General features: G+C 53.3%; 1 protein-coding gene across 2 annotated transcripts in view; it reads left to right on the top strand.

The window, feature by feature from the left end:
* Arhgap23 (Rho GTPase activating protein 23) overlaps positions 1–24,517 on the top strand; it is a 46,172-nt gene continuing 21,655 nt past the window's right edge. The window contains exons 1-12 of one of the 2 annotated variants that reach the window (XM_070028195.1): positions 1–174; positions 1,221–2,385; positions 5,166–5,321; positions 5,546–5,657; positions 5,779–5,863; positions 7,969–8,112; positions 16,245–16,559; positions 17,663–17,724; positions 17,997–18,127; positions 19,125–19,246; positions 19,612–19,767; positions 23,010–23,088. In XM_070028195.1, coding sequence (XP_069884296.1) covers positions 1,356–2,385; positions 5,166–5,321; positions 5,546–5,657; positions 5,779–5,863; positions 7,969–8,112; positions 16,245–16,559; positions 17,663–17,724; positions 17,997–18,127; positions 19,125–19,246; positions 19,612–19,767; positions 23,010–23,088 — 2,392 coding nt within the window. In that variant the 5' untranslated portion in view covers positions 1–174; positions 1,221–1,355. The remainder of the gene's footprint in view (positions 175–1,220; positions 2,386–5,165; positions 5,322–5,545; positions 5,658–5,778; positions 5,864–7,968; positions 8,113–16,244; positions 16,560–17,662; positions 17,725–17,996; positions 18,128–19,124; positions 19,247–19,611; positions 19,768–23,009; positions 23,089–24,517) is intronic. The other variant, XM_070028196.1, reaches the window with a different exon arrangement.

The following is a 24,517-nucleotide window of genomic DNA, read 5'->3' as shown; positions in this document are numbered from 1 at the left end:
GGACAGCGAGAGGGACCCCAGGCCGGCCAGGGCAGAGGCCGTGGGAGGGGCCAGCCTTGACTGGGAGGGGGGGCAGCTGCTGGCTAGGGTGGCGGCTTGGAGGTGGGCGGGATGCTGCCACCACCACCGTGATTCAGGGAGCTCCGGGAGCCAGCAGGATGGCAGGAGGGAGAGGTATGTGTGTCCGGGCTGGTCGGCCGGCCGGCCGGCCGTGTGCCCTTGTGCCAGTGTGCTGGAGGGGCTGGGTATGGGGGTGTGGTTAACTCATCACATGATGTTTGCGCCTGGGACTGGAGGAGTAGTTATTTGTGTGTGTCTCATTGTGTGTGTGTGTGTGTGTGTGTGTGTGTGTGTGTGTGTGTGTGTGTGTCTCGGTCGGGTGCGTATCTTCCAGTGTCTCCAGTGGTGTGGTGTATGTGTATGTTTGGGTTACCCCTTCCTCCACCCTTTGATACTTCACCCTGAAACAGTGTCCCCCCTCTCCTCCCCGCCCTGTAGCTCATCCAGGGCCCAGCTGGGCCAGGGCCACAGGCTTCTGTCCCTAGGGGCTGCCTCCTTTTTTGGCTGGGCCTGACACAGGCCCTGTCACTCCTCAGCAATGCAGCGTCAGCCTCAGCAGCCAGTGCCAAATTCCAGGCCTACGGGTGGCAGAAGGTGGCCCAAGGCCCCTCAACCAGTCTTGCCCCTCCTCCAAGTTGGCCTCTAGAGATCCCGGGCTGGGCACTTCCTTCTCACCCCTCCATTCAGAAGCCGATCTACAGCTCCCTATCCCAGCCTCCCTCTCCCAGCCTCTGCCCACTCCCAGCCCACCCCACCCCACCCTGGACACGCCCCTCGGCCGCCTTTCTTCCCTGTCATCTGCCACCTAGACTGGGCTCTGCTGGAGTTTTCCGGCTCCACTCAGGGCCTGTGGGCATCTCTGGACTTGAGGGAACAGGGACACAGCAAAGGCCAGGATTAGGGGAGGACCCCAGAAAACATGTTAAAATGTTTGTGGCAAAAAGCCACCCTCCAGCCACCCTAAGTCTTCCAGCAATCCTGGCTCTTGAGAGTGTGTGTGGGTATGTGAAGCCTCTTCTTTGTCTTCCCCTGGACTTTTTGGAGCCCAGCCTGCCACTCTCAACTGCTAAGGACACCCTCGCTTAGTCCTAGGGGTGTTGTAGCTTTGTTCCCATGGTTCCTATTGGGCTCTGCTCACCTACCTCTGTGTCTCCGGCCAGGCTTACTCCCAGGATGCCTACCTGAAGGGGAACGAGCCATATTCTGGAGAGGCACACAGCATCCCAGAGCCGCCCCCACTCTGCTATCCCCGGAAGACCTACGCCCCACCAGCCCGGGTCTCCGCCTGGGCCACTATGGTGCCTGAGCCCATCTCAGCTCTGCCCAGTGATCCCCGGAGTCCTGCTACCTGGAGTGACCCAGGACCCCGTGTCCTACCTGCCACCCGTGCCCATCTGGACAACTCTTCCTTGGGGATGAGCCACTCCCGCCCCAGCCCTGGTGCCTTCCCCCACCTCTCCTCTGAGCCGCGGACCCCCCGTGCCTTCCCAGAGCCTGGCAACCGGGTGCTTCCTAGCAGACTGGAGTGCCAGCAGGCATTGTCACACTGGCTGTCCAACCAGGTACCCCGCAGGTTGGGGGAAAGACGGTGCCCAGCCATGCCACCCCGGGCCCGCAGTGCCTCCCAGGACCGGCTAGAGGATGTGACTGCCCACCGCCCATGGCCCTGCTCCACCTCCCAGGACGCCTTGAGCCAGCTGGGTCAGGAGGGCTGGCACCGAGCTCGCTCTGATGATTACTTGAGCCGGGCAACCCGCTCTGCCGAAGCCCTGGGGCCAGGAGCACTGGTGTCACCTCGCCTTGAGCGCTGTGGCTGGGCTTCCCAGCGTCCCTCAGCACGCACCTCTGCCTGCCCACCTCGGGACCTGCCTGGATCCCAGGCCCCACCCCCAAGCGGCCTACAGGGTTTGGATGACATTGGTTACATCGGGTACCGGAGCTACAGCCCATCATTCCAGCGACGGACTGGCCTCCTGCACGCGCTCTCTTTCCGGGACTCACCCTTTGGGGGTCTACCCACCTTCAATTTGGCCCAGTCTCCTGCACCATTCCCACCAGAGGCCTCGGAACCACCCAGAGTCGTCAGGCCAGAAGCCAGCACCCGCGCCACGGATCCCCCTACCGAGGACCGCCGCGATGAGGTGGTCCTGAGGCAGAAACCGCCTACGGGCCGCAAGGTTCAGTTGACCCCTGCAAGACAGATGAACCTGGGATTTAGTGACGAGTCTTCAGAGCCAGAGGCCACTGGGCGAGGGGAACGTCTGGGCAAGAAGGTGGCTCCTTTGGCCAATACGGAAGACTCCCTGGCTTCCATTCCCTTCATTGGTGAGTGATGGTGCAGATGGCTCTCTTGGGAGACTGGTTGTGCCTTGTTACCCCACTCATCTGCCTACTATGCACAAGCCGGTGGGCTGGATGCTGACAGAGTCATCTTGTTTCTCTATCCATCTGCCTGTTCATCCACTATTCACTGCCCCCCACCCTTTTTTGTTGTTGTTGTGGGGCTTGAGCTCTGGCCTGGGCACTGTCCCTCAGCTCTTCAGCTCAAGGCAAGCACTCTACTACTTAAGCCGTAGCACCACTTCTGGTTTTCTGGTGGTTTATCGGAGATAAGAGTCTCACAGACTTGCCTGCACAGGCTGGTTTTGAACCGTGATCCTCAGATCTTAACCTCCTGAGTAGCTGGGATTACAGGCATGAGCCACCAACACCCGGCCCTCACCCATTCTTCTGTCATCTTTTCTTCCATCCTACCTCTCACTCATTCATCTGTTGAGCTATCTTTCCATCACTTTTCTTTCCTCCTTCCATCTTTTTTTTTTTTTTGGTCCTTTCATGGGGCCTGAACTCTGGGCCTGGGTGCTGTCCCTCAGCTCTTCAGCTCTAGGCTAGTGCTCTACCACTTGAGCCACAGCACCACTTCCAGCTTTTTTCCCCCTGCTTATGTGGTGCTGAGGAATCGAACCCAGGGCCTCAGGCATGCAAGGCAAGCGCTCTACCACTGAGCCACCTTCCCAGCCCCTCCTCCTTCCATCTTAACACCTAGCCATTCCTCCTTCATTTTTCCTCCCTTCTTCTCGTGTGTGTGTGTGTGTGTGTGTGTATGTGCTGGTCCTGGGATCCTGGAGCTTGTGTGTGTGTGTGTGTGTGTGTGTGTGTGTGTATGTGTGTGTGTGTGTGTGTGTGTGTGTGTGTGCTGGTCCTGGGATCCTGGAGCTTAAACTCAGGGCCTGGATACTGTCCCTGAGCTTCTTTTGCTCAAGGCTAGCACTCTACCATTTGAGCCACATCTCTACATCTTCCTTCCTTCCTTCCTTCCTTCCTTCCTTCCTTCCTTCCTTCCTTCCTTCCTTCCTTCTTCATTTCTTCCTTTTTGGTATTTCAGTGGAGATAGGAGTCTCACAGACATTTCTGCCTGGGCTAGTTTTGAACTGTGATCCTCAGATCCCCATTTCCTGAGTATTTAAAATTACAAGCATAAGGCCGGGCACCTGTGGCTCATGCCTGTAATCCTAGCTATTCAGGAGGCTGAGATCTGAGGATCGTGGTTCAAAGCCAGCCCAGGCAGGAAAGTCTGTGAGACTCCTCCAATAAACCACTCAGAAAACCGGAAGTGGCACTGTGGCTTAAGTGGTAGAGCACTAGCTTTGAGCTGAAGAGCTGAGGGACAGTGCTTAGGCGGAGTTTTAAGTCCCAGGACCAACCAAAAAAAAAAAAAAAAGAATTACAGGCATAAGCCCCTGGTGCCCAGCTTTCCTCCTTCCCTCTTTAATTCATTATCCATTTGTTCCTTCATTCATTCATTCACCACTCTTTTAGTCTTCCATTCTTCCATTCTTTCTTCCCTCCTTCCTTTGTGTTTTTTTCTCTTTGTTCTTTCCATCTACTCTCCATCCTTCCAATAAATATTTCTGTCAGACAGGCTCACTGGGCAGTCCATAGGGATAATCAGTAAGACAGAACAGGCTGGTGGTGTGGGAGTGATCTAGGGAGTTCCAAGAGGACAGGGAAGGACTGTGCAGTTCAGATTGGGCGTGGCAACCAGGGAGAGAATCTTGAGTAAACGACATTTTAGCTGAGAGTTGGAGGATGAGAAGGTTATAGGGGGTAGATGTTTAGGGAGAATGTGGACTGTAGTGGGAGAGGCAGATGCTCTTCTAAGTCCCCAAGGCCCTTTCTGTCCAAAGTGTCCCACCAGTTGCTAGGGCCTTGAACTTTACCCTAGGAGTAGAGAGGGCTGCAAGGGAAGCCCATAGGTTGGATGGTGAATAAAGAGGAGACAAGAAGGCAGAGAGGCCGAGGTGATTCTCAGCTTTCTGGCCTCATTAGAGAGCAGTGTGTCATTCTACTATTGGAGAATCAGGAGGGGCAGAAGAAAGTTTAGGGCTCGTGGGATACGAGGCATCCATCCATGAGGGACCAGGCCGGACTGGGCTGCGTCTGGATGGGGATGTTAGATTATTGCGCTGGGAACAGGTCCAGAGAATGTAGCTGCATCTGACCAACATAAGATGTCAGGAAGAAGTCTGCGAGTGTTCACTGACTATAGCTTCCAGTCTGAGAAGGCACAGCTTGCTTTAGAAGTCCACAGATTGGGGCGTTGTCAGACATTTCCAATCTGAGAGGGAGATGTGGCCCCTGCCCACAGAAGTCCCTCGCTGATGGGGGAGACTACCTTTACCCTCAAAATGCTTCCTATCTGGTGGAGGAGATAATAGTCCCTGCCTTCAGGAAGTTTCCAGTCTGATGGAGGAATATTGGCTCTACTTCAAGAGTCCACTTTAAGGAGTGTGGCCTCAGCCCCCCATTCCTGGGTTCTTTCGATGTGAGGGGGTCCCTCCATATGTGGAAGGGTTTCCTCAGTGTGAGGGGGCATGCCCTCGATGTGAGGGGACACTCAGTCCCTGCTGAGTACAGATGCTTCCTAGTCTGGTGGGTGGGTCGTTCTGGACAGTATGTGTGTATGTGTGTTTCCAGCAGGGCTTGACCAGCCTATAGGGTGTGCTTTGAACTCAGGGGTGCAAGGCCTAAGGGCTGGCAGGGTTGGGGCAGGCCAGGGAGGGTGGCCTCCTGGCAGCTTTATACCTCCCTTCCTCTGCTCCCAGATGAACCCACCAGCCCCAGCATCGACCTCCAGGCCAAACACGTCCCTGCCTCTGCAGTGGTCTCCAGTGCCATGAACTCAGCCCCTGTCCTGGGCACTAGCCCATCCTCTCCAACCTTCACCTTCGCCCTTGGCCGCCATTACTCACAGGACTGCAGTGAGTACCCCCTCGCCCCCCTACACCTCCCCAACTGCCTATTCCCCAGGGGTCTCTGCGGGGCCTTCCACAACCCATTTTCTGTTTTCTTCCAATTGGTTTTTGCTCCTCTGGGACTTATGGAGAGAATCCCCTCGTGGCCCTACCCAGAATGGGGGGGGGCTCCGGGCAGCCTGGGCCTCCAGTGCCACAGCCCCTAAGGCCCGCTATGGGTGGCTTTGCAGGTAGCATCAAGACTGGCCGCCGCTCCTCCTACCTACTGGCCATCACCACAGAGCGCTCCAAGTCCTGCGACGACGGACTCAACACTTTCCGGGATGAAGGCCGGGTGCTTCGGTGAGGCCCTGCGTGAATGTGGGGTGGGGCGGCCTCTGCCATCTGGGCCAGCTGCTCCTGAGGCTGGCTCTGGCATTGGGTGGGTGACAAGAGAGTGAGGTCCTCACTGTGCTTCCCACAGCCCTCACGTTCGGCCCTTGCTCCCCAGGCGCCTGCCAAACCGCGTCCCCAGCTTGCGGATGCTTCGAAGCTTCTTCACTGATGGGGTAAGCAACAAGGGTGCACCTGCGCATGTGCAGGAGGGTGGCAGGGAGGGCTGGGAGTGAGTTCAGGCCCTGTGGCTCCGGTCACCCCAGCACTCCTGTTTCTTTCTTCCCTGCACACACACACATACACCCCTCCCCCTGCCTCTGTGTTACCCTCCTGACCCATCTTGCTTTTGTGGGCTCGGGCTGCACACTGCACCTCCTACCTAAGGACATTGAGCCTGTCTCTCACCTCATCTGGAAAAACTCTTTCTAGAGGTCCCAGTGCTAGTACTGGGGCTTAAACTCGGAGCCTCATACTACTACTGGACTTCTTCACTCATGGCTGGCATTCTGCCACTTGAGCCATACCTCTCCTTCTGTTTTTTTTGGTAGTTAATTGAAAGTAAGAGTCATGAGAGCCAGGCACCAGTGGCTCATGCCTATAATCCTAGCTATTTGGGAGGCTGAGATCTGAGGATCACGGTTCAAAGCCAGTAGGCAGGAAAGTCAGTGAGACTTTTATCTCCAGTAAACCACCAGAAAACCAGAAGTGGTGCTGTGGCTCAAATGGTAGAGCGCTAGCCTTGAGCTGAAGAGCTGAGGAACAGTGCCCAGGCCCAGAGTTCAAGCCCCTCGACTGACAAAAACAAAACAAAACAAAACAAAAAGTATCATGAGCTCAGAGCTCAGTTGTGAGCCACCAGCACCCAGCATCCTTTTTATTTTCTTTGGGACATTTTGGCCTGTTCTGAAACTTCAAACTCCACCCAACAGTTCATTTCTCCTTTTGCTACTTTGTATGTTTTGCTTGCTCACTGGCTCCCCAGCTAAAGGACAAATACTATAGGCTTTCCTCTGTTTTGTTCCCTGCTAGAGCCCTAGTGCCTGTCACCCAACTAGCCCAGGAAGGAACTGTAGTGTTTGCCCTGGAGTGGAGGGGGAACATGGCTCAGATTGACAGAGGGGGTTAAGTATTTAGACTCAGGACCTGGGTGGGGGCAAAGGATCAGAAAGGATCAGGGTGTCTATGGCTATAACACTCTCTCTCTCTCTCTCTCTCTCTCTCTCTCTCTCTCTCTCTCTCTCTCTCTCTCTCTCTCTCTCTCCCCCCCTCTTTCTTGTGGTGCTGGGGATGGCATTAAAACCTTACATGAATTAGGCAAGCTGTCTATTACTGGTATGCACTCCATACCCCACAGTTCTTTGTATGTGTGGGTGTGGGTGCTAGTCAGTACTAGGAACATGAACTCAAGGCCTTGTACGCTTTGCTCGACCTTTTCTCTCATTGCTGGTGCTCTATCACATTATCCATGCTTCCACTTACAGCTTTTTACTGGTTAATTGGAAAAAAATGTCTCAGAGATGTATCTGCCATGGATGGCTTCCCGTTGTGATCCTCAGATCTCAGACCCCTGAGTGGCTAGGATTTAGAAGTGTGAACACCAATGCCAGCCTGGCTCCCCCCCCCCCGTTCTTTTTTTTTAAGGTCTGAGACTGGACTCGAACTTGGCACCTGCTGCTCATTGGCTAGTGCTCAACCAACTGAGTCACAACCGTAACCCCTCTTTTGGATTATTTATGGACTGCAAAATCCATGTTGATAGAAACCCTCCATATCTTGAGTTTTAACACATTCAAGATCTTGCCACCTGGCTTGTTTATCACTTCCTCAGCTTACTTAACTCTCCCTGGCTGAGTCCCTTTGGTGGCTGAGTCCTGTTGACACTATCGCTTCCTCTGTGGTGCTCCTGTGCACACAGCTACCTGCTTCACTCACAGTCTCTGTTGTTGTTCCCACTTCCCCTATTTACTTAACTCCTTGTTGACACCACCGCTTCCTCTGTTTCCTTAATTCCTTTCAGGCTATAAAGATAAAAGAGGGTCCAGATTGGCCTGTGTTCTGCTGGCCTTTCCTCCTTTCTAGCTTCTCCATTACGTCTTATGACCTTAACACAAATGGTCCAGAGACTCACAGCACAAGCAAGACCCATGAGGTCACATAGCCCATCGGAGTGTGGCACAGATACAGGCCGGGGCCGTGTGGCTGCCAGTGGTTCATGGGGTTCCTGCGATGCTGGTACTGTGGGAGCCACCCTAAATTGCCCTCTGTTGTCTCCCTGCAGTCTCTGGATAGCTGGGGTACCTCCGAGGATGCTGACGCCCCCTCAAAGCGACACTCAACCTCTGACCTCTCAGATGCGACCTTCAGCGATATCAGGAGAGAAGGCTGGTTATATTATAAGCAGATCCTCACGAAGAAGGGGAAGGTAAGGTGGACCAGGAATGAGGTATGGGTCGATGGAAGCTGGCTTTGGCAGAACTCTCCAGCAACTCCTACACTTACTCTGTAGCCTGTGAAGTGACAAAGAACCTGCTTAGCCTATAGCGTGAAGGATAGATGTTAAAGACTAGGAAGAACTTCAAGGGAAGGAGGAATTAAAGAACTCACAAAAAGGTTTACAAGAGAGGTGGTCTTTGCTGTGGGGGTGGGTAGGTCTGATTAAATGGTGTTTAGAATCCTGACAAACCATCACACAGTGATTTGAGTTAACCTCTCTGAAAATGGCCACTGGAGCTTATGAGAAAAGGTTAAGTCAATCACAGGGGAGCTGAGGCTGAGGAAGAGATCAGAGGGCAGTCTTCTCAGGACTGCAGCAGCTAGGTCCTTGTCCTAAGGGCATTTGAAACCCTGGTGGTCCTTTGAGGAGTGTTAGAATTTTCAGAGCCACATCGCTTCCTGAGGATGGCTTAGAAAGAGACAGTTAGGCCAGGCACTGGGGGCTCACACCTGTAATCCTAGCTGCCTGCTTTGAGCAGCTCAGGAGTAAAGTCCATGACAGTCCATCTCTAATCACCAGCAAAAAGCTAGGCTGGAGATGTCACCCAATTAGTAGAGTGTTAACCCTGAACAAAAAACAAGCCAAAGAACAGCTCAAGGTCCCGAGATCAAGCCACAGTACTGGTCAAACAAACAAACAAAAAAACAACTTAAAGACCTGTTATAAACTACCACAGAGGCCTGGTATGGTGGAACATGCCTGACATCCCAGCTACTTGGAAAGTAGAGGTAGGAAAATTAGAGCTAGGCTAGTGGATAAAAAGAGATCCAATGTAAAGCCCAAAGGATTGGGCGTATAGCTCAGGTGGTAGAGTACTTACCTAGAAAGCTCCAGAGTCCTATCCCCAGTAAAGTAAGCAAGAGAGGAAGGAAGGAAGGAAGGGAGGGATGAAAGGAGGGAGGGAGGGAAGACATGAAGAGAGAAAGAAAGGAAGAAAGTAGAAATAAGACCAGTTAGAGTTCACTACAAAGATCTAGGTGAGAGGGGCTAGGAAGGTGGCTCAGTGGTAAAGCGCTTGCCTTGCATGCTTGAGGCCCTGGGTTCGATTCCTCAGCACCCATAAACAAAAAAAAAGCCGGAAGTAGTGCTGTGGCTCAGTGGTAGAGCACTAGCCTTGAGCTGAAGAGCTGATGAGGGGCAGTGCCCAGGCTCAGAGTTCAGGCCCACGACCAGACCCAAAATAAAGATCTAGGTGAGAGATGAAAAGCCTGAACCTAAGGTCTGGGAACAGGAGGTAGGAAGGACACAGACGGAGGACAAGCGTGGCCCCTAAGAGAAGATGGGGCCTAGGGCATGAACCTCAGCCGAAGTTCCTCTGCATTCCTCCTCAGTCTTCTATCTCTAAGCCATCCATTCAAAACCACCAGGAAAACCTAGGTTTGACTCTTGATAGCCTGGCATATAGCTCTGAGGGTCTGGGATAGTGCTCTGAGGAACACTGTCACTTAGTGTCCTGTCTGTAAATTGGGCTGACAGTAATCTCTGTTTCTCAACCTGTTGCTGGGGATTAAAAGAAATGATCTAGCTGGTGGCTCATGCCCATAATCCTAGCTACTCAGGAGGCTGAAATATGAGGATAACAGTTTGAAGACAGGAAAGTCCATGAGACTCTTATGTCCAATTAAGCACAAAAAATAGTGGAGCTGTGTCTCAAGTGATAGAGCACTAGCCTTGAGCAAAAAACTAAGGGACAACATCCAGGCCCTGAGTTCAAACCCCAGGAACTGGCACAGAAAGAGAAAGAAAGGAAGGAAGGAAGGGAGGGAGGGAGGGAAGAAGGGAAGCAGGGAAGGAAGGAAGGAAAAAAAGAAACAAAAAGAGAAAGGAGAAAATATCAAAGGAAAAGATTTCCCAGGAACCAGGCTCCTGTGGCTCACGCCTGTAATCCTAGCTACTCAGGAGACTAAGATCTGAGGATCACGATTTAGAGCCAGCCTGGGAAGGAAAGTCCGTGAGACTCTAATCTCCAAGTAACCACCAAGAAAACTGGAAGTGGTGCTGTGGCTCAAGTAGGAGAGCGCTTGCCTTGAGCTGAAGCGCTGAGGGACAGCACCTAGGCCCAGAGTTCAAACCCCACGACTGACCAAAAAAAAAAAAAAAAAAAAAATCCCAGGCCCTGAGACTTGGGGGCTGCTGTCTGCCTTACTGCCACCACACCACTGTCTCTGAGGCCCCTCTGTGGATGTCAGAAGTCCACAGGTACTCACGTTCCTTTTGTAAAATGGGGCAATACTTGCATCTGATCTTTGCCTACTTTCCCATACCCTTTAAATTCCTCCTAGATGACTTACAATGCCTGATACAATGTAAATGCCAAGTAAATAGCTATTGTACTGTATTGTTTATGGGATAATGGCAAGAAAATATCTGTCCATGTTTAGTACAGATAGTCTTTTTCTCTATTTTTGGTCCATGGCTGGTTGAATACACAGATGTGGAAGGTGGTGACCCAGGGGGCTAGCCTGAATAGTCTGACCTGAATTTCCCACACTGTCCCCAGGGGGTTTTGTGGAACCTGGGAAGAACATGTGGGTTTTTGTTTGTTTGTTTTGCCAGTCTTGGGGCTTGAACTCAGGGCCTGGGCACTGTCCCTGAGCTTCTTTTGCTCAAGGCTAGCACTTGAGCCACAGCAACACTTCTGGCTTTTTCTGCTTCTGTGGTACTGAAGAATGCTAGGCAAGCACTCTACCACTAAGCCAGCTTCCCAGCCCTGAGCATGTGTTTTAATGAGACACACTTTGAAGCTCTTGCCCAGGCCTTGTCATCAAGCTCAGGGCTCTGGGGACCTCATTAACTTCCCAAGCTTCCCTTTTCTGATCTGTAAGATGGGACAATATTGTTCTTCTCCAAGTACTGTGGTGGGATGGAGTGAGGTGCACAGTCCAGGTAGGACTAGCCCTCAACCCAAGCAATGGTGAGATCCCTTGCTCAGCCTCCTGTCAGGTTGTAAGGGCACAGTGGGAGGGGCCAGCCAGTCCTCACTCCCAATCACAGAGAAAACACATGTTGCCCAACAGGGACAAGTGCACAGATTGTGGAGATGGGGGCTCGGAGGTTTCCGCAGGGAAGGGTAGGGGTGCGGGAAGCAGGTACCCAGAAGTCTGAAACAGGAAGGGCTGTTCTGGGCTGGGTGTTGTGGCACCCGCCTGTAATCCTAGCTACCCAGGAGGCTGAGATCTGAGGATCCTGGTTTGAAGCCAGCCCAGGCAGGCAATCCCATGAGACTCTAAATTCCAATTAAGCACCAAAAAAGAAAGGGAGGGAGGGAAGGAGGAAGAGAGGGAGGGAGGGAAAGAAAGAAAGAAAGAGGTTGGGGGGGCAAGCCAGAAGTAGAGCTGTGACCCAAATGGTAGAGCACTAGCCTTGAGCAAAAAAAGTCCGGGGACAATGCTCAGACCCTGAGTTCAAGCCTCAGGACCAGCATAAAGAAAAGAGAAAGTTTGTAGGGGAGCCACCCTCATCGGGAAGGAAAGGTGAGGTGCATGTATGCTGAGGGCCTGGATGCCTTGAGCGCCCAGGGCAGAATGTGGAAGACACCTGAGCACTGGCAGCTGTCACAGCGCGTGGCCTGGACACCCGAGACCGTCTCCTCCCTGTCCACAGACTCACGAGGGAGGCTGAGTGGAGAGAGTGTGACCCAATAGACAGGTGTTGTCTGTGACAGGAAGAGACAGTGTCAAGACTCGTGTCTAGGTGTGGGGGTAGGAGGGCATGATCAAGTCTTGGGGACCAGCTAGAGAGAGAATGAGAGATTCTATGCAAAGGGTGGCCAGGGCTTGCTGATGACCGGGAAAGACTGAGGAAGGTGGAGGTGGTGCTGTCATCTTGGCTTCCTGGCTGGGGCTGTGAGACAGACAGGTAGAGGCTGATGGGTTCTGAGCCTCATGAAGCCATGGTGTTCCACTGAGACTCTATGAAGTCAGGGGACTCGGACATCCCCTGGTAGGGGTGTCCTGGGGACGGACGCTCTGAGGGTGTGGCACGTAGGAAGGTGTGGCCTTGGGTACCTGTGGCCTTGGGTACAGGGAGAAGGCCAGGGCCTTGGGAGGAAGTGAGGGATGAGAAGGTGAGGCCAACCATAGAGACCAAAAAAAGAGAAGAAGGCATTCACTGGAGGAACACAAGGAGTCTACTTTGCTGGCCCAAACTAATGGCACTTTTGGAGCCAAGGTCCGCAGGTTAGAGGAAGAGTATCCTGAGTCTGTCCGGTGATCTGTTCAGCGTCCTGATGCCACCTGCTCCAGCCTCCCTGCCCCCTCCCAGTCCTCAGCCTCTGTCAGACAGCCCTCACTGGATGTGAGCGTGCATGGGGCACCGTTCCTGCAGGAAGAGCCAGTACTGAGCGGGGTGCCACTAGGAAGACTTCAGTTGAACTCTCATTGCACCTGCAGGGAGCACCAGTACCAGGGAGAGGCCTAATGTGTCCAGGGCGGTCCAGCTAATTTAGCCGGAGGGGTTCTCTGGGAGTCTCCCCAGAAAAGTCCAGTTGTTCTATTATAAGGGCTGCTGTCTCTGTTCTGGGCATCTATGTCCCGGCCCAGGAGTTCTATAAGAGCAAACAGGGCTCATGGCTTAACTGCTCAAGATTAACCCAAAAGGAGACCAAGTGTATACTGTGTCCACCCTGTCTCCTGTCTTTAGGGAGATGGATCCCCTGCCCTCAAGACATGCCAAAGATCAACCTAGTTAATCAGTAAATCAGCCCTGCTCTGGGCTCTAGAGGCTTTGGGCTCTGGAGGTAAGAGGACAGGTGGGCTTTTCCCCTCAATAGCTGGCCAGCCATTTACTGGAGAAATCCACAACCAGGCTGAGATTTGTGGTACTGCCGTTAATGGGGGGCGGGGGGGGGGGGGAGGAGGGAGAATGGCTAGAGCTAGCCAAGGTAATTCATACCAGTGTCCTGGCTAGCGACAGTACTCGGGAGGCTGAGATTGGGAGGATGGTGGTTAGAGGCCAGACTGGGCAAAAAGTTCTCAAGACCTAACTAAGCCAGGCACCCATGGCTCATCATTCAATGAATAAAAGGCTGGGTATGCTGGCTCTTGTCTGTCATCCCCAGTTACACAGGAAGTGTAGTCCAGGAGGATTGTAGTCTAGGTCAGCTCAGACAAAAAGTGAGCCCTATACAAAAATTAATAAAGCAGCCAGTCACTGGTGGCTCACACCTGTAATCCTAGCTTTTAGGAGGCTGAGACCTGGAAAATTGAAGTTTGAAGCCAGACCCAAGAAAAGAAGTCTATGAGAATCCATTTCCTGTTTCACCAGCAAAATGCTGGACTGGATGTATGGCTCAAATGGCAGAGTCAGTTGTGACCATGAAAGCTGAGCAAGAGCTTGAGTTTAAACCCTGATACCAGCACAAAAGAAACACAAATGCAAGAAGGGCTAGGGGTGTGGCTCAAGTGGTAGAACACCTGCTAACAAAGTTCTGAGTTCACCTGGGCAAGCAAGTCCATAAAACATCTATAGTTAACCACAAAAAGCTAGAATTGGGATCAAGTGGTAGAACACTAGCCTTGAGCAAAAAGACTCAGGGCTTGTGTCCAGACCTAGAGTTCAAGCTCCAGGACTGGCCAAAAATATTAAATAAATAAAAGTTCTGAGCTCAAACCCTGTACAGCAGTGATAATAATAATAATGATAATAATAATAATAAGCCAGAGAAACTGCGTGCTGGTGGCTCATGCCTGTAACCCTAGCTACTCAGGAGGGTGAGATCTAAAGATCATGGTTCCAAGCCAGCCTGGACAAGAAAGTCTTATCTCCAATTAACCACCAGAAAATCGGAAGTTGGTGCTGTGGCTCAAAGTGATAGAGTGCTAGCCTTGAGCAAAAGAGTTCAGGGACAACATCCAGGTCCCTATGACTGATCCAGAAAAAAAGCTAGAGAAGGCCTCATCCGGGAGGTGTTCATAACCTTGGAGGCCAGATCTGAAGGGTGAGGAGGCAGCCACATAAAGAAGTGGGAGGTAGAGGCAGAGGCAGGAGGGCCAGCAAGACATTGGACACTGCCTCAAACACTTTAGGACGAGGGGCATTGCTCAGTGATAGAACCCTTCCTGGCATGTGCTATAAGTTATGTTTGATCCCTAGCAACAGAAGTAAGAAGGGAGTTTGGGTCCTGCTCCCCCAGAAGAAGCAGCCAGTACAAAGGCCCTGAGAAGCTGGGTGCCAGTGGCTCACACCTATAATCCTAGCTACTCAGGAGGCTGAGATCTGAGGATCACGGTTCAGAAAAGTCCCTGTGAGACTCTTATCTCCAATTAACCACTCAAACACTGAAAGTGGTGTTGTGGCAAGTAGGTAGAATGCTAGCCTTGAGCACAAAGAGGCTCTGGGACAGCACCCAGGTCCTGAGTTCAAGCCCCACAACTGACCAAAAAAAAAAAAAAAAAAAAGAAAGGTCCTGAGAAAAGGAAGATTTTGGGAGTTCACTGGCAAAGGCCTGGCAGCTTGCCAATGGAGGAAAGAGATGAATTGGGAGAGGGGACAGGGCTGCACCTCTGAGTACTTTGGATTTGGCTCAAGGGTGGTGGCCTTCCATGAGAGGATGCTGCCCAGGGAGAAAGACATGCTCTCCTCAACCTTTGGAAAGGATGGCACAGCTTCAGGCTGGAGAAAGAGCTGGCAAGGTGAGGGGAACTGAGAAGATCTGTGCCAACGGTGACGTGGGCAAGATGGTGGAGACAGACAGGTGATACTGTGGAAGCCTTGGAGCTGTGGCTTCCTGAGGCGTTAGACATCAAGGGCGAGGAAAAGGGAGGAGTCAAGGGCAACTCCCAGGTTTCTGGGCAATTGGGTGGATTGACTGAGTCCAAAGGGGGCGGGGAAGGAAAACAGGTTTGGGGGTGAGAATCCTGGGCCTTGTAGTGGAACGCCTTTGGGATGTGCAGGTGGACGCACAGAGCTGGCCAGGAGAGGTTCAGGACTGGGCTGGGGTGTCTCGTGGGCCAGGGTTGTGCATGAACCCCCCTCCCCCCCACACTCAGCAGACACACCTGGTTTAAAGCTCTGAGGTCCCAGCGGGAGGCCTGCAGGGAGGGGAGGGGAGAGGCGGGACAAAGCTCAGGAGCCTCATTTTTTATTTTATTTTATTTGGTCACTCTTGGAGATTCTTGAACTCTGGGCCTGGACGCTGTCCCTCAGCTCTTCAGCTCAAGAGCACCCTACCACTTGAGCCACAGAGCCACTTCTGGTTTTCTGGTGGTTAATTGGAGATAAGAGTCTCACGTGGACTTTCCTGCCTGGGCTGGCTTTGAACCCCAATACTCAGATCTCAGCCTCCTGAGTAGCTAGGATTATAGGCGTGAGCCACTGGTGCCCGGCTAGGAGCCTCCTTTTAAAGGGCAAGTTTCTTACCTTCAGCTCTGTTGGTTGTGGGGTTCATCCATGCATGGTGGGTGTTCAGCAGCATCCTTGGCCTCTACCCACGCCTGTCTCTAGACAACTGTCCCCAAGAGGCAGGTTCCTAGGTGGAGAACCGAATATCAGAGCATGGGTAGAGGGCAGTGCAGGGAGCCCAAGAAGAAGCCAGTAGAAGATATCTGGAGTATGGCACCCCTAATGCCAGAGAGGCCTTAGCAGGGAGAGGCGGGAAATGGACCCTGGCAGTGGCTACATGGTAGTCTCAGGTGATCCTGAGAGCTGCATCTAAGCAGCGGGTGCTAAGTGGAGTCATGAGGGACTGGCAAAGAATTGGGACAGCCCCTCCCCGAGTGTGGGCAGCTCCTGACCAGTTTTTCCACGCAGGGCGGTGAATCTGGGGTGGGGCTTGTACGAGGAATGGCTTTAAGTTTTAATTTTAAAAGGGTCAGGTCGGCTGGGGCCTGTAAGCCTCTCCAGAGGCCCTGCTAGATGCCTAGGCGGCAGTGCTGGCCTCGGGAAGAGGCTGGTGAGGTGAGGCTGGGTAGACTGGGCCTCCTGACATGGGGCAGGTTGTGGGGGTCTGTCTCCATTGCCATCCAGGACCTGCTGCCCTTGGCTCCTCAGCTTGGGGCCCTGGGGACAGGCCCAGATCTCACCTGTACCCCTTCTCTCCCCCACCCTATGTCTCCCTGCAGAAAGCGGGCAGCGGCCTGCGCCAGTGGAAGCGGGTGTACGCCGCGCTGCGGGCGCGCTCGCTCTCCCTGAGCAAGGAGCGGCGGGAGCCCGGGCCGGCGGTGGGGGCTGCGGCGGCCGGCGCAGGTGAGGACGAGGCGGCGCCCGTCTGCATCGGCTCCTGCCTGGTGGACATCTCCTACAGCGAGACCAAGAGGAGGCACGTGTTCCGGCTGACCACCGCTGACTTCTGTGAATATCTCTTTCAGGCTGAGGACCGGGATGACATGCTGGGCTGGATCAGAGCGATCCGGGAGAACAGCAGGGCCGAGGGCGAGGTGAGGCCTGGGCCTGCAATGTAGCTGGGCCACGGGGGCAGAGCAGGGCAGGGCTGCCTCTCTGAGCCTCACTCCTTCTAGAAAAGGCTAGCAAGACTTCACCTTACCGCTCCCCACCTAAGTTCAGGTGTGAGGAAAAGCACATAAATAGTCGTTCCCAGAGTGCTTGGCGTCCTGGGTTGGTTCAATGGCCGCCAGGAACAATAACAACTACAGTAACGATGGTAATTATTACTATTGTCAGGACAGCCTGGGGCGGGCCCTGGCATAGAGAGGTCAGTTTCAGGCCAGCAGAGCAGGGAGCTGAGTCTCTAATGGAGCGGGTTCTAGAATGAGGTGCCCCTGTCCAGACTGCAGCAGGGCCGGCCCAGACACAGGGGGGTGGGCACTGACCTTGGGAGGAGGCCAGGAGGCCTGGGCCCTGGCAGCGGGCAGAGCCAAGTGCTTTGGCAGGGATTGGTTGGTAGCCCTCCTGGGAGCTAGAGCCACACACCAAGGGTTGAATTCCCATCCCCCCTTCAGTCACCAGTCACCATGTGCACAAATGTGTCTCTCCCGCCTGCAGACAGTCGGGTAGGGTGTTGGGGTTGAGGCTGGATGTGGTCCAGGTGGGCCCCTCTCTGGCCATGGGAGAGAGGCGCTTAGCCCCTGGGCCACAGCCTCCGCTCTGAGAACTCTGGCTGACCAGGCCCTGCCCGGCTCAGGATGGCATCTTTCCCTATAGCAGGGGCAGAAGCACCTAGCATCGGGCTTCTGCTCTGGAAGCCTGGTTATGCTGTCCCCAACAGGGTCTTGCCAGGGGGTCCTGTGTCACTCTTCACGACTCATAGTAGCTGCTCTCATGTCTACCAGGATTGCAATAAGTGCAGTGTGCACAGTTCTGCACCCCACCCCTGGGATTGCCCTGCTAGTATTGCAGAGGTGACTGAGGCTCGGAGAGGCAAAGTGTCACATATCCAGGGTCACACAGCTGCATCTGTGCTGCTCATAGACCCTGAGAATGGAAGAGAGGAAAGGGAAGGAGGAGGCAGGGACCAGGGACAGGCTGTATGGTGGACAGGATGTGAGTACTCATGTAGCTATTCTCTTCTCTCCTCCTCCAGGACCCCGGCTGTGCCAACCAAGCTCTGATCAGCAAGAAGCTTAATGATTACCGCAAAGTGAGGTGAGGGGCTTAGCCTTCACAGAACAGCTTGCCATGGCGGGGAGGGGGCTTCTGGGGGCCTAGGCAGCAGTGGTCATACTGGTCATCCTGGCTCACCTCCAGCCTGGGGCAGGGCATGGAGCATCTCTAGTTCCCCACACAGTCATGCGGGGGTGGGGTGGGGGTGGGATTGCCTTAGGATGGGAGGGAAGCTGCGAGGGGTAGAGACTTGGGTGGCTTGCATGCTAGGCTCACCGTGTTGAAGACTCCTCCTCTCTTCCTTTTTCTTGCAGCCATAGCTCTGGGCCCAAAGCTGATTCCTCCCCAAAGGGCTCTCGGGGCCTGGGGGGCCTCAAGTCTGAGTTCCTCAAGCAGAGTGCAGCCCGTGGCCTCAGGACTCAGGAGCAGCCTGCAGGGAACAAGGGTAGGAAGGTGGCTGCTGAGACTGGGTGGCTGGCGGTGTGTGCAGGTGTGCTGAGGGCGCTCTTAGGGGGCCTATCCGCACGTGTGAGCCTGGGAGGTGCCTTGGCGTTTCCAGGCTGGAAAGACCTGGAGCCTAATCCCCCCTCCATGACATCCCAGCCCGGTGAACCTCCAGTCCACACTGTGTCTCTTTGGGGTGGGAGGTTCACCCTACTCTGCAGATAGCCATGTCCATCTTTATATCCTTAGAAAGGTCTTCCTAATCCCAGATACTGGGAGGCAGCCATGGAAGATTGTATGTTGAGGCCAGGGCTGGGAAAAGTTAACCAGATTCTATGTCAAAAACAATCTGGAGCTGGGCACCAGTGGCTCACACCTGTAATCTTAGCTACTCAGGAGGCTGAGATCTGAGGATTGCAGTTCAAAGCCAGGCCGGGCAGGAAAGTCCATGAGACTCTTATCTCCAATTAACCACCAGAAAACTGGAAGTGGTACTGTGGCTCAAGTGGTAGAGCACTAGCCTTGAGCTAAAGAGCTGAGGGACGGCACCCAGGCCCAGAATTCGAGCCCCACAACCGACAAAAAAAAAAAAAAAAACACACACACACACACACACAAAAACAATCTGGAGACAGGCATCAGTGGCTCATGCCTGTGACTCTGTGGAGACACAGAGGATTACTATTCAGAGCCAGCCTAGACAGAAACGTCCACAAGACTCCTCTTCTAAAAATAACCTGCAAAATGCCGGGCTGGAGCTGTGGCTCAAGTGGTAGAGTGCCAGCTGAGCAAGCAAGCCTAGCGAGTATGAGGCCTTGAATTCACACGCTGGCACTGGCAAACAGATAAAATTTCCCAGCCTCCCTTCCCCACCCCCAGCACCCTGAATACTTCGCTGGTGGAGTCCCTTTGTACTAACTCATGTGAATGTGACAGTGTGGGCACCCCGTCTGGGCTCCCCCAGTTCATCCTGGCTCTCTCTGCCTCCTCCATTCCAGATGACACTGTTGCTGCCCCTAAAACTCCCTGGGGTATCAACATCATCAAGAAGAACAAGAAGGTCACCCCAAGGGCATTTGGGATCCGGCTAGAGGAGTGTCAGCCTGCCACAGAGAACCAGGTAAGTTCTTTCCCATCTTGTTCCAGAGCAGCAGGGCAGGAGAAACCTAGGTCTAGAGGCCAAGCTGCAGGGGACATGCAGACAGCCTTGTGCCTTGTACAGATCCTGCCCCATGCTGTCTGTCCTCTGGAGGGCACAGCCTAGCCCTGCTCCTTCTTGGTCTGTGGTGAAGTACCAGCACCAGTTCTGGGGGCGGCATGGAGCCACTGTCTGGATGTAGGCAGAGTGTGTTTTCCTGCTGCTTTCCCTGACCCCACCCTCCATGATGAATTCTTATCCCTTCGAGCTGCCAGCAGCATCTCTGGGTCCTGTGTTACTCCCATGTTGGCCACCAAGCTCTAACCATGATCTCCCTGTGTCCCCAGCGAGTCCCCCTCATCGTAGCTGCCTGCTGCCGTATTGTGGAGGCTCGGGGGCTGGAGTCCACCGGCATTTACCGGGTGCCTGGCAATAATGCAGTGGTGTCCAGTCTACAGGAGCAGCTCAACCGCGGGCCTGGTGACATCAACCTGCAGGATGAGGTGGGTGCGGCAGGGATGGTGGGAGGGGACCTGTCGGGACAGTGCCATGATCTGTGGGCCCTTCCTATTCCGGTGGCCACCTCCCAAGGCTGAGGACACCCGAAATTCAGCCCTAGCCCCGAGGTCAGAGGCTTGCAGTCTTGGCTGAGCCTTTAGGATAGCAGGATTCACCACAGCGAGAGGGAGCCAGATTCAAGGTCCAGGCAGAGGAACAGCCTGGTAACAGAATGTTTGCCAGGAATGAATGAATTCTGGGAGAGGGCCAGCTAGTAAACACGTTAAGCTTTGGTTTGCTGTTTCCTCCGTCTCTCTCTCCCTTCATTCTTCCCTCCCTCCTTCCGTTCTTCCTTTCCTCCTTCCTTCCCTTCCTTTCTCCACTGTAGGTTTTAACAATGTACAAGCCATACTTAGCCCAGGGGCAAATAAAACCAGATGGGGGTTTACAGACCCCCTGGCTTAGAGGAAGAGGAGGACCCCATGAGCGGAAGAGGGCTTGTGTCATGGGGAGTGGGGTGGGCAGATGAACCCTGTCTGGAGAGAGTGGGCGACCACACTTAGGAATTTGTAGCAGGCTCCTCGGTTCTCAAATGCTGATCCCAGCATCCTAGGGTTTCAGAGAGGCTGACATAGGTCAGGGACAGACCAGGACCTCCATCCTTGTTGGGACAAGAGCCACCCTCTTTGTTCTGCCTGTCACCTTTTGGTTTGTTTGTTTTGGTCAGTTGTGGAGATTGAACTCAGGGCCTGGGCACTGTCCCTGAGATTTTTTTTTTTTTTTTTTTTTTTTTTTTTTGCTCAAGGCTAGTACTCTACCACTTTGAGCCACAGTGCACTTCCAGTTTTTAGGTAGTTAATTGAAGATATGTGTCTCATGGCCTTTCCTGCCAGGGCTGGCTTTGAACCATGATCCTCAGATCGCAGCCTCCTGAATAGCCAGGATTACAGGTGTGAGCTACCAGTGCCTGGTTCAGTTTGGGTTTTCATGACCACAAGGGTTCTAATGAAAAAGATGCTTTAGAAAACCATAAATCTGAGCCATGAGTACCATGATCACACAGCACGAAGCCCCTTCCTGCCTTTGGGAGAGGGCAGGGAAAGACATGCAGCTGAGCTATCATGCACAAGAGAACTGAGACCTGTGTGAGCAGAGGGAGGGGGACGTGTGAGGTGGGAGTCAGGGCAGAACCGCAGCTGAGTCCTCTAAGGACGCAAAGGAGGGCTGTACAGGTAAGGGATGATGGACTTGCCCAGAGCCCAGAGGAGGACTGGATGGTTGGACAGAATGGACGCTTCTTCTGGGCATAGAGGTATCCAGGTTGAACCTTTGACCTTGATCCAGTGGCCAGTAACTGGGGAAGGTGTGAGAAGATGGCTGATGCTCTAAAAAAAAGACTGAGGATCAGGAGGGCAACAGGCAGGAGAGAACTAGTCCAGGAGCTGACTGCAGAGAGGAAGGAGGGGCAGGAACAGCAGATGTTGGGGCTGGGGACTGGGAGCTGAGTATGGGCCTCTGACAGGTGGGAAGAACAGAGTGGCTTAGGAAGAGTTTGAAGCGGGGCTGAGTCAGCTCGTGTCTCCATCGACAAGTCCCCTTATGAGGTCACAGCAGCCTCAGCCTCTAGACTGTGTGGACCAGAGAGTGGCCTGGGGTGTGTGGGGCCAAAGAGGGACACCCAGAAGGGACAGGAGGCTGGAAGGCTGGGCCGGAAACCTAGGTTCAACAGCTGCGAGGTAGAAGGACCCATCCCTGAGGGCTGGTAGGAATGAGTGGCAGGAGCCGGGCTGGGCTCAGGGTGAGCACTCAGGGAAGCGCCTCCCCTGGCCTGAGTCAGGGAGAATTGTGGCCAGAGCTGGAGGGAGGAGGGCTGGCTTGAGCCTGGGCAGGCCCAGGCTGCTGTCAGTCATAGATGGATGTCATTTGCTAGACCTCAGTGTTGAGTCTGTTGTTTGGGAATTGTCTGGCATTAAACGACAGCTTGATTGTGATGAGTGTGCACATTGTCCCTTGGGTCTCTTTGTTGAGAATTTTCCATTTGCTTTCTGGTCAGGAGTTCACCGTACTTCACTGCAGGTTATTTGGGCCTGACTTTGCCATGGTACAGGGTGATGGTGCCCTCTTGTGGATAGAATGAGTAGTGACCCACTATTCATTCATTCTGGTCAGCCATTTATTTAGACTAGAGTTTCTCTACCTTGGCATGGTTAACATTTGGGGGAAAATAATTACGTATCCAAAGGAGAAGGGTGTCTTCCTAATGGAGGGAATTTACCAATATTCCTGGCTATATGCATTGATATGAGTGGCTCCCCTCCCCATGGGTGATAATAATGAATAAGAAAACAAAAAGATAGGGCTGAGAATGTGGCTCAGTGGTAGATTGCTTGCCTAGCATGTGTGAAGCCCTGGGTTTGATTCCTCAGTACCACCTAAGCAGAAAAAGCCGGAAGTGGTGCTGTGGCTCAAGTGGTAGAGTGCCAGCCTTGAGCAAAAAGAAGCTCAGGGATAGTGCTGAGTTCATGTCCCAGGACTGGCAAAAAGAAAGGGGGGGGGGGGGAGGGAGGGAGGGCAGGAAGGAAGGAAGGAAGGAAAAGAAAAGAAAAAAGGATGATGGCTGGGAATGTGGCTTAGTGGTAGTGTGCTTGCCTAGCATGCATGAAGCCCTGGGTTCAATTCCTCCCTACCACATAAACAGAAAAAGCCGGAAGTGGTGCTGTGGCTCAAGTGGTAGAGTGCTAGCCTTGAGCAAAAAGAAGCTCAGGGACAGTGCCCAGGCCCTGAGTTTAAGGGTAAGCACCAGGGAAGAAACAAAATCAGGCCGAGGTGCAGACAGGGAAGTGCAGTCAGGTAAGATGAGGAGCTAGCCATGTGAAGGATGGGGGAGTAGAATCCTAGTACAGGGAATAGCATGTGCAAAGGGCCTGAGACAAAGAGGAGTGAGGCATACAATTGCTTGCTATGGACACGTAGACTTTGGGTAGGTGGGAGATTCTCACTGGGTGGGGAGCTTGGTACTCGCTGGTCCAACAGAGGCGCTGAGGGCAGGTTTGTGTGGGTGGCTCCTGCTCATTTCTGTTCCCCATGGGGCCTGGTCCAAAGAAGGGACCAGGTAATGGGTGTTTCGAGTGTTGGGGTAGACTTCCTGGGGCCAGGTGTGTGTTTTCTGGACTGATGTAGAAGCCTGGGTACCTGGGCAGCCCTGGCTGGTCCCGTGTGGAGCTTGACATCTTTTATCTCTCCCCAGCGCTGGCAAGACCTCAATGTGATCAGCAGCCTGCTCAAGTCCTTCTTCCGGAAGCTGCCTGAGCCTCTCTTCACTGATGGTGAGTGAGAGGCGGAAGTAGGAGGGGACGTGAGAGGAGACCTGGTGTGTTTGTGTAACGCACACACACATTTGTATGAAATGCTGAGCTGTAAAGCGAGACGTAGAGGTCATTGTCCTTCTCCCGCTGGCATCCCCCAGGTCGCGCTTCCTGCACACTCACAATGTGCCAGGTCCAACTCCTGAAAACAGCTCCCTAAGGGCAGTGCTAAGGAGTTACCACTCCATCACAAGAAGAGGAAAAGGAAGCTCAGAGAGGTCAAGTGACTCGCCCAGGGGTCACACAGCCTGTATGTGGCAGAGCCAGGATTCTACTACAGAGCTCAGTTCTTGCTCAGGTCCTGAGTTGCTTGTTCACAGTTGTTGCTTCCTTCCTGCCCTTGTGCGCATGGATGACACCCAGGCCTGCATGGGCTTTGCGATTGCACTCAATGGTGTGCTGCTAAATACTTCAGATCTGGCTGTCTAGGGGAAATGCCCTTGATCTGTGGCGTATTTCAATTTCCCTGGTATAACTACTCCCACTGTGGCTTATTTTAAACAAGATGTCATTAACATTAGCCAGGTGGCTCAAGCCTGTAATCCTAGCTACTCAAGAAGCTGAGATCCGAGGATCACAGTTTAAAGCTATCCTGGGCAAATAAGCCTATGAAACTCCAATTGCCTACCAAAAAAGCTTGAAGTGGAGCTGTGGCTCAAGTGGCACAGCACTAGCCTTGAATAAAAAAGATCAGAGACAGTGCACGGGCTTGAGTTAAAGCCCCAGGACCACCCCTTCCTCCCCCCCCCCCAAAAAAAAGTTACCAACATGAAACTGGGAAGAGATGATCATAATACATTCTCAGGAGCTGGTGTGAGCAGGCCGCAGCATACCCCTGGGATTGGTTCCTAACAAAAGCAAGGTTGTAATTTTGAGATTCATTCATATCCCCATGGAAAGCTTGATTTTATTCTTTTGTTGTTGTTGTTGGTTGTGGGGGTTGAACTCTGGGCCTGGGCGCTGCCCCTCAACTCTTCAGCTCAAGGCTAGTGCTCTACCACTTGAGCCACAGTGCCACTTCCAGTTTTCTGAGTGGTTTATTGGAGATAAGAGTCTCACGGCCTTTCCTGCCCAGGCTGGCTTTGAACCGCCATCCTCAGATCTCAGTCTCCTGAGTTGCTAGGATTACAGGTGTGAGCCACTGGCGCCTTGCTTGACTTTGTTCTTTTAAATCCACCACGTAGGATTGCAGTCTGGGGAGACAGTCATTTCTCTAGTCACTCCTCTCCTGATGGGTGCTTAGATTGTCTTCAGATTCTCCCTATTCCAAACCCTGCCTTAGTCAGTGACTCCTGGAGGAGTCCTCGCATGCCTGCCTGGGTTAGGAGGTGTGGAACTGCTAAGTGAGTATACTGCTGAATATCTTTGAGAGCTAAAGTCAGACTACATG

The sequence above is a fragment of the Dipodomys merriami genome, unplaced genomic scaffold, assembly GCF_024711535.1.
Source record: "Dipodomys merriami isolate MVZ:Mamm:240054 unplaced genomic scaffold, mDipMer1.0.p SCAF_19, whole genome shotgun sequence".
Lineage (NCBI taxonomy): Eukaryota > Metazoa > Chordata > Mammalia > Rodentia > Heteromyidae > Dipodomys > Dipodomys merriami.
Note: the sequence above shows the minus strand (reverse complement) of the source record. Positions and strands in the feature narration are given on the sequence as shown.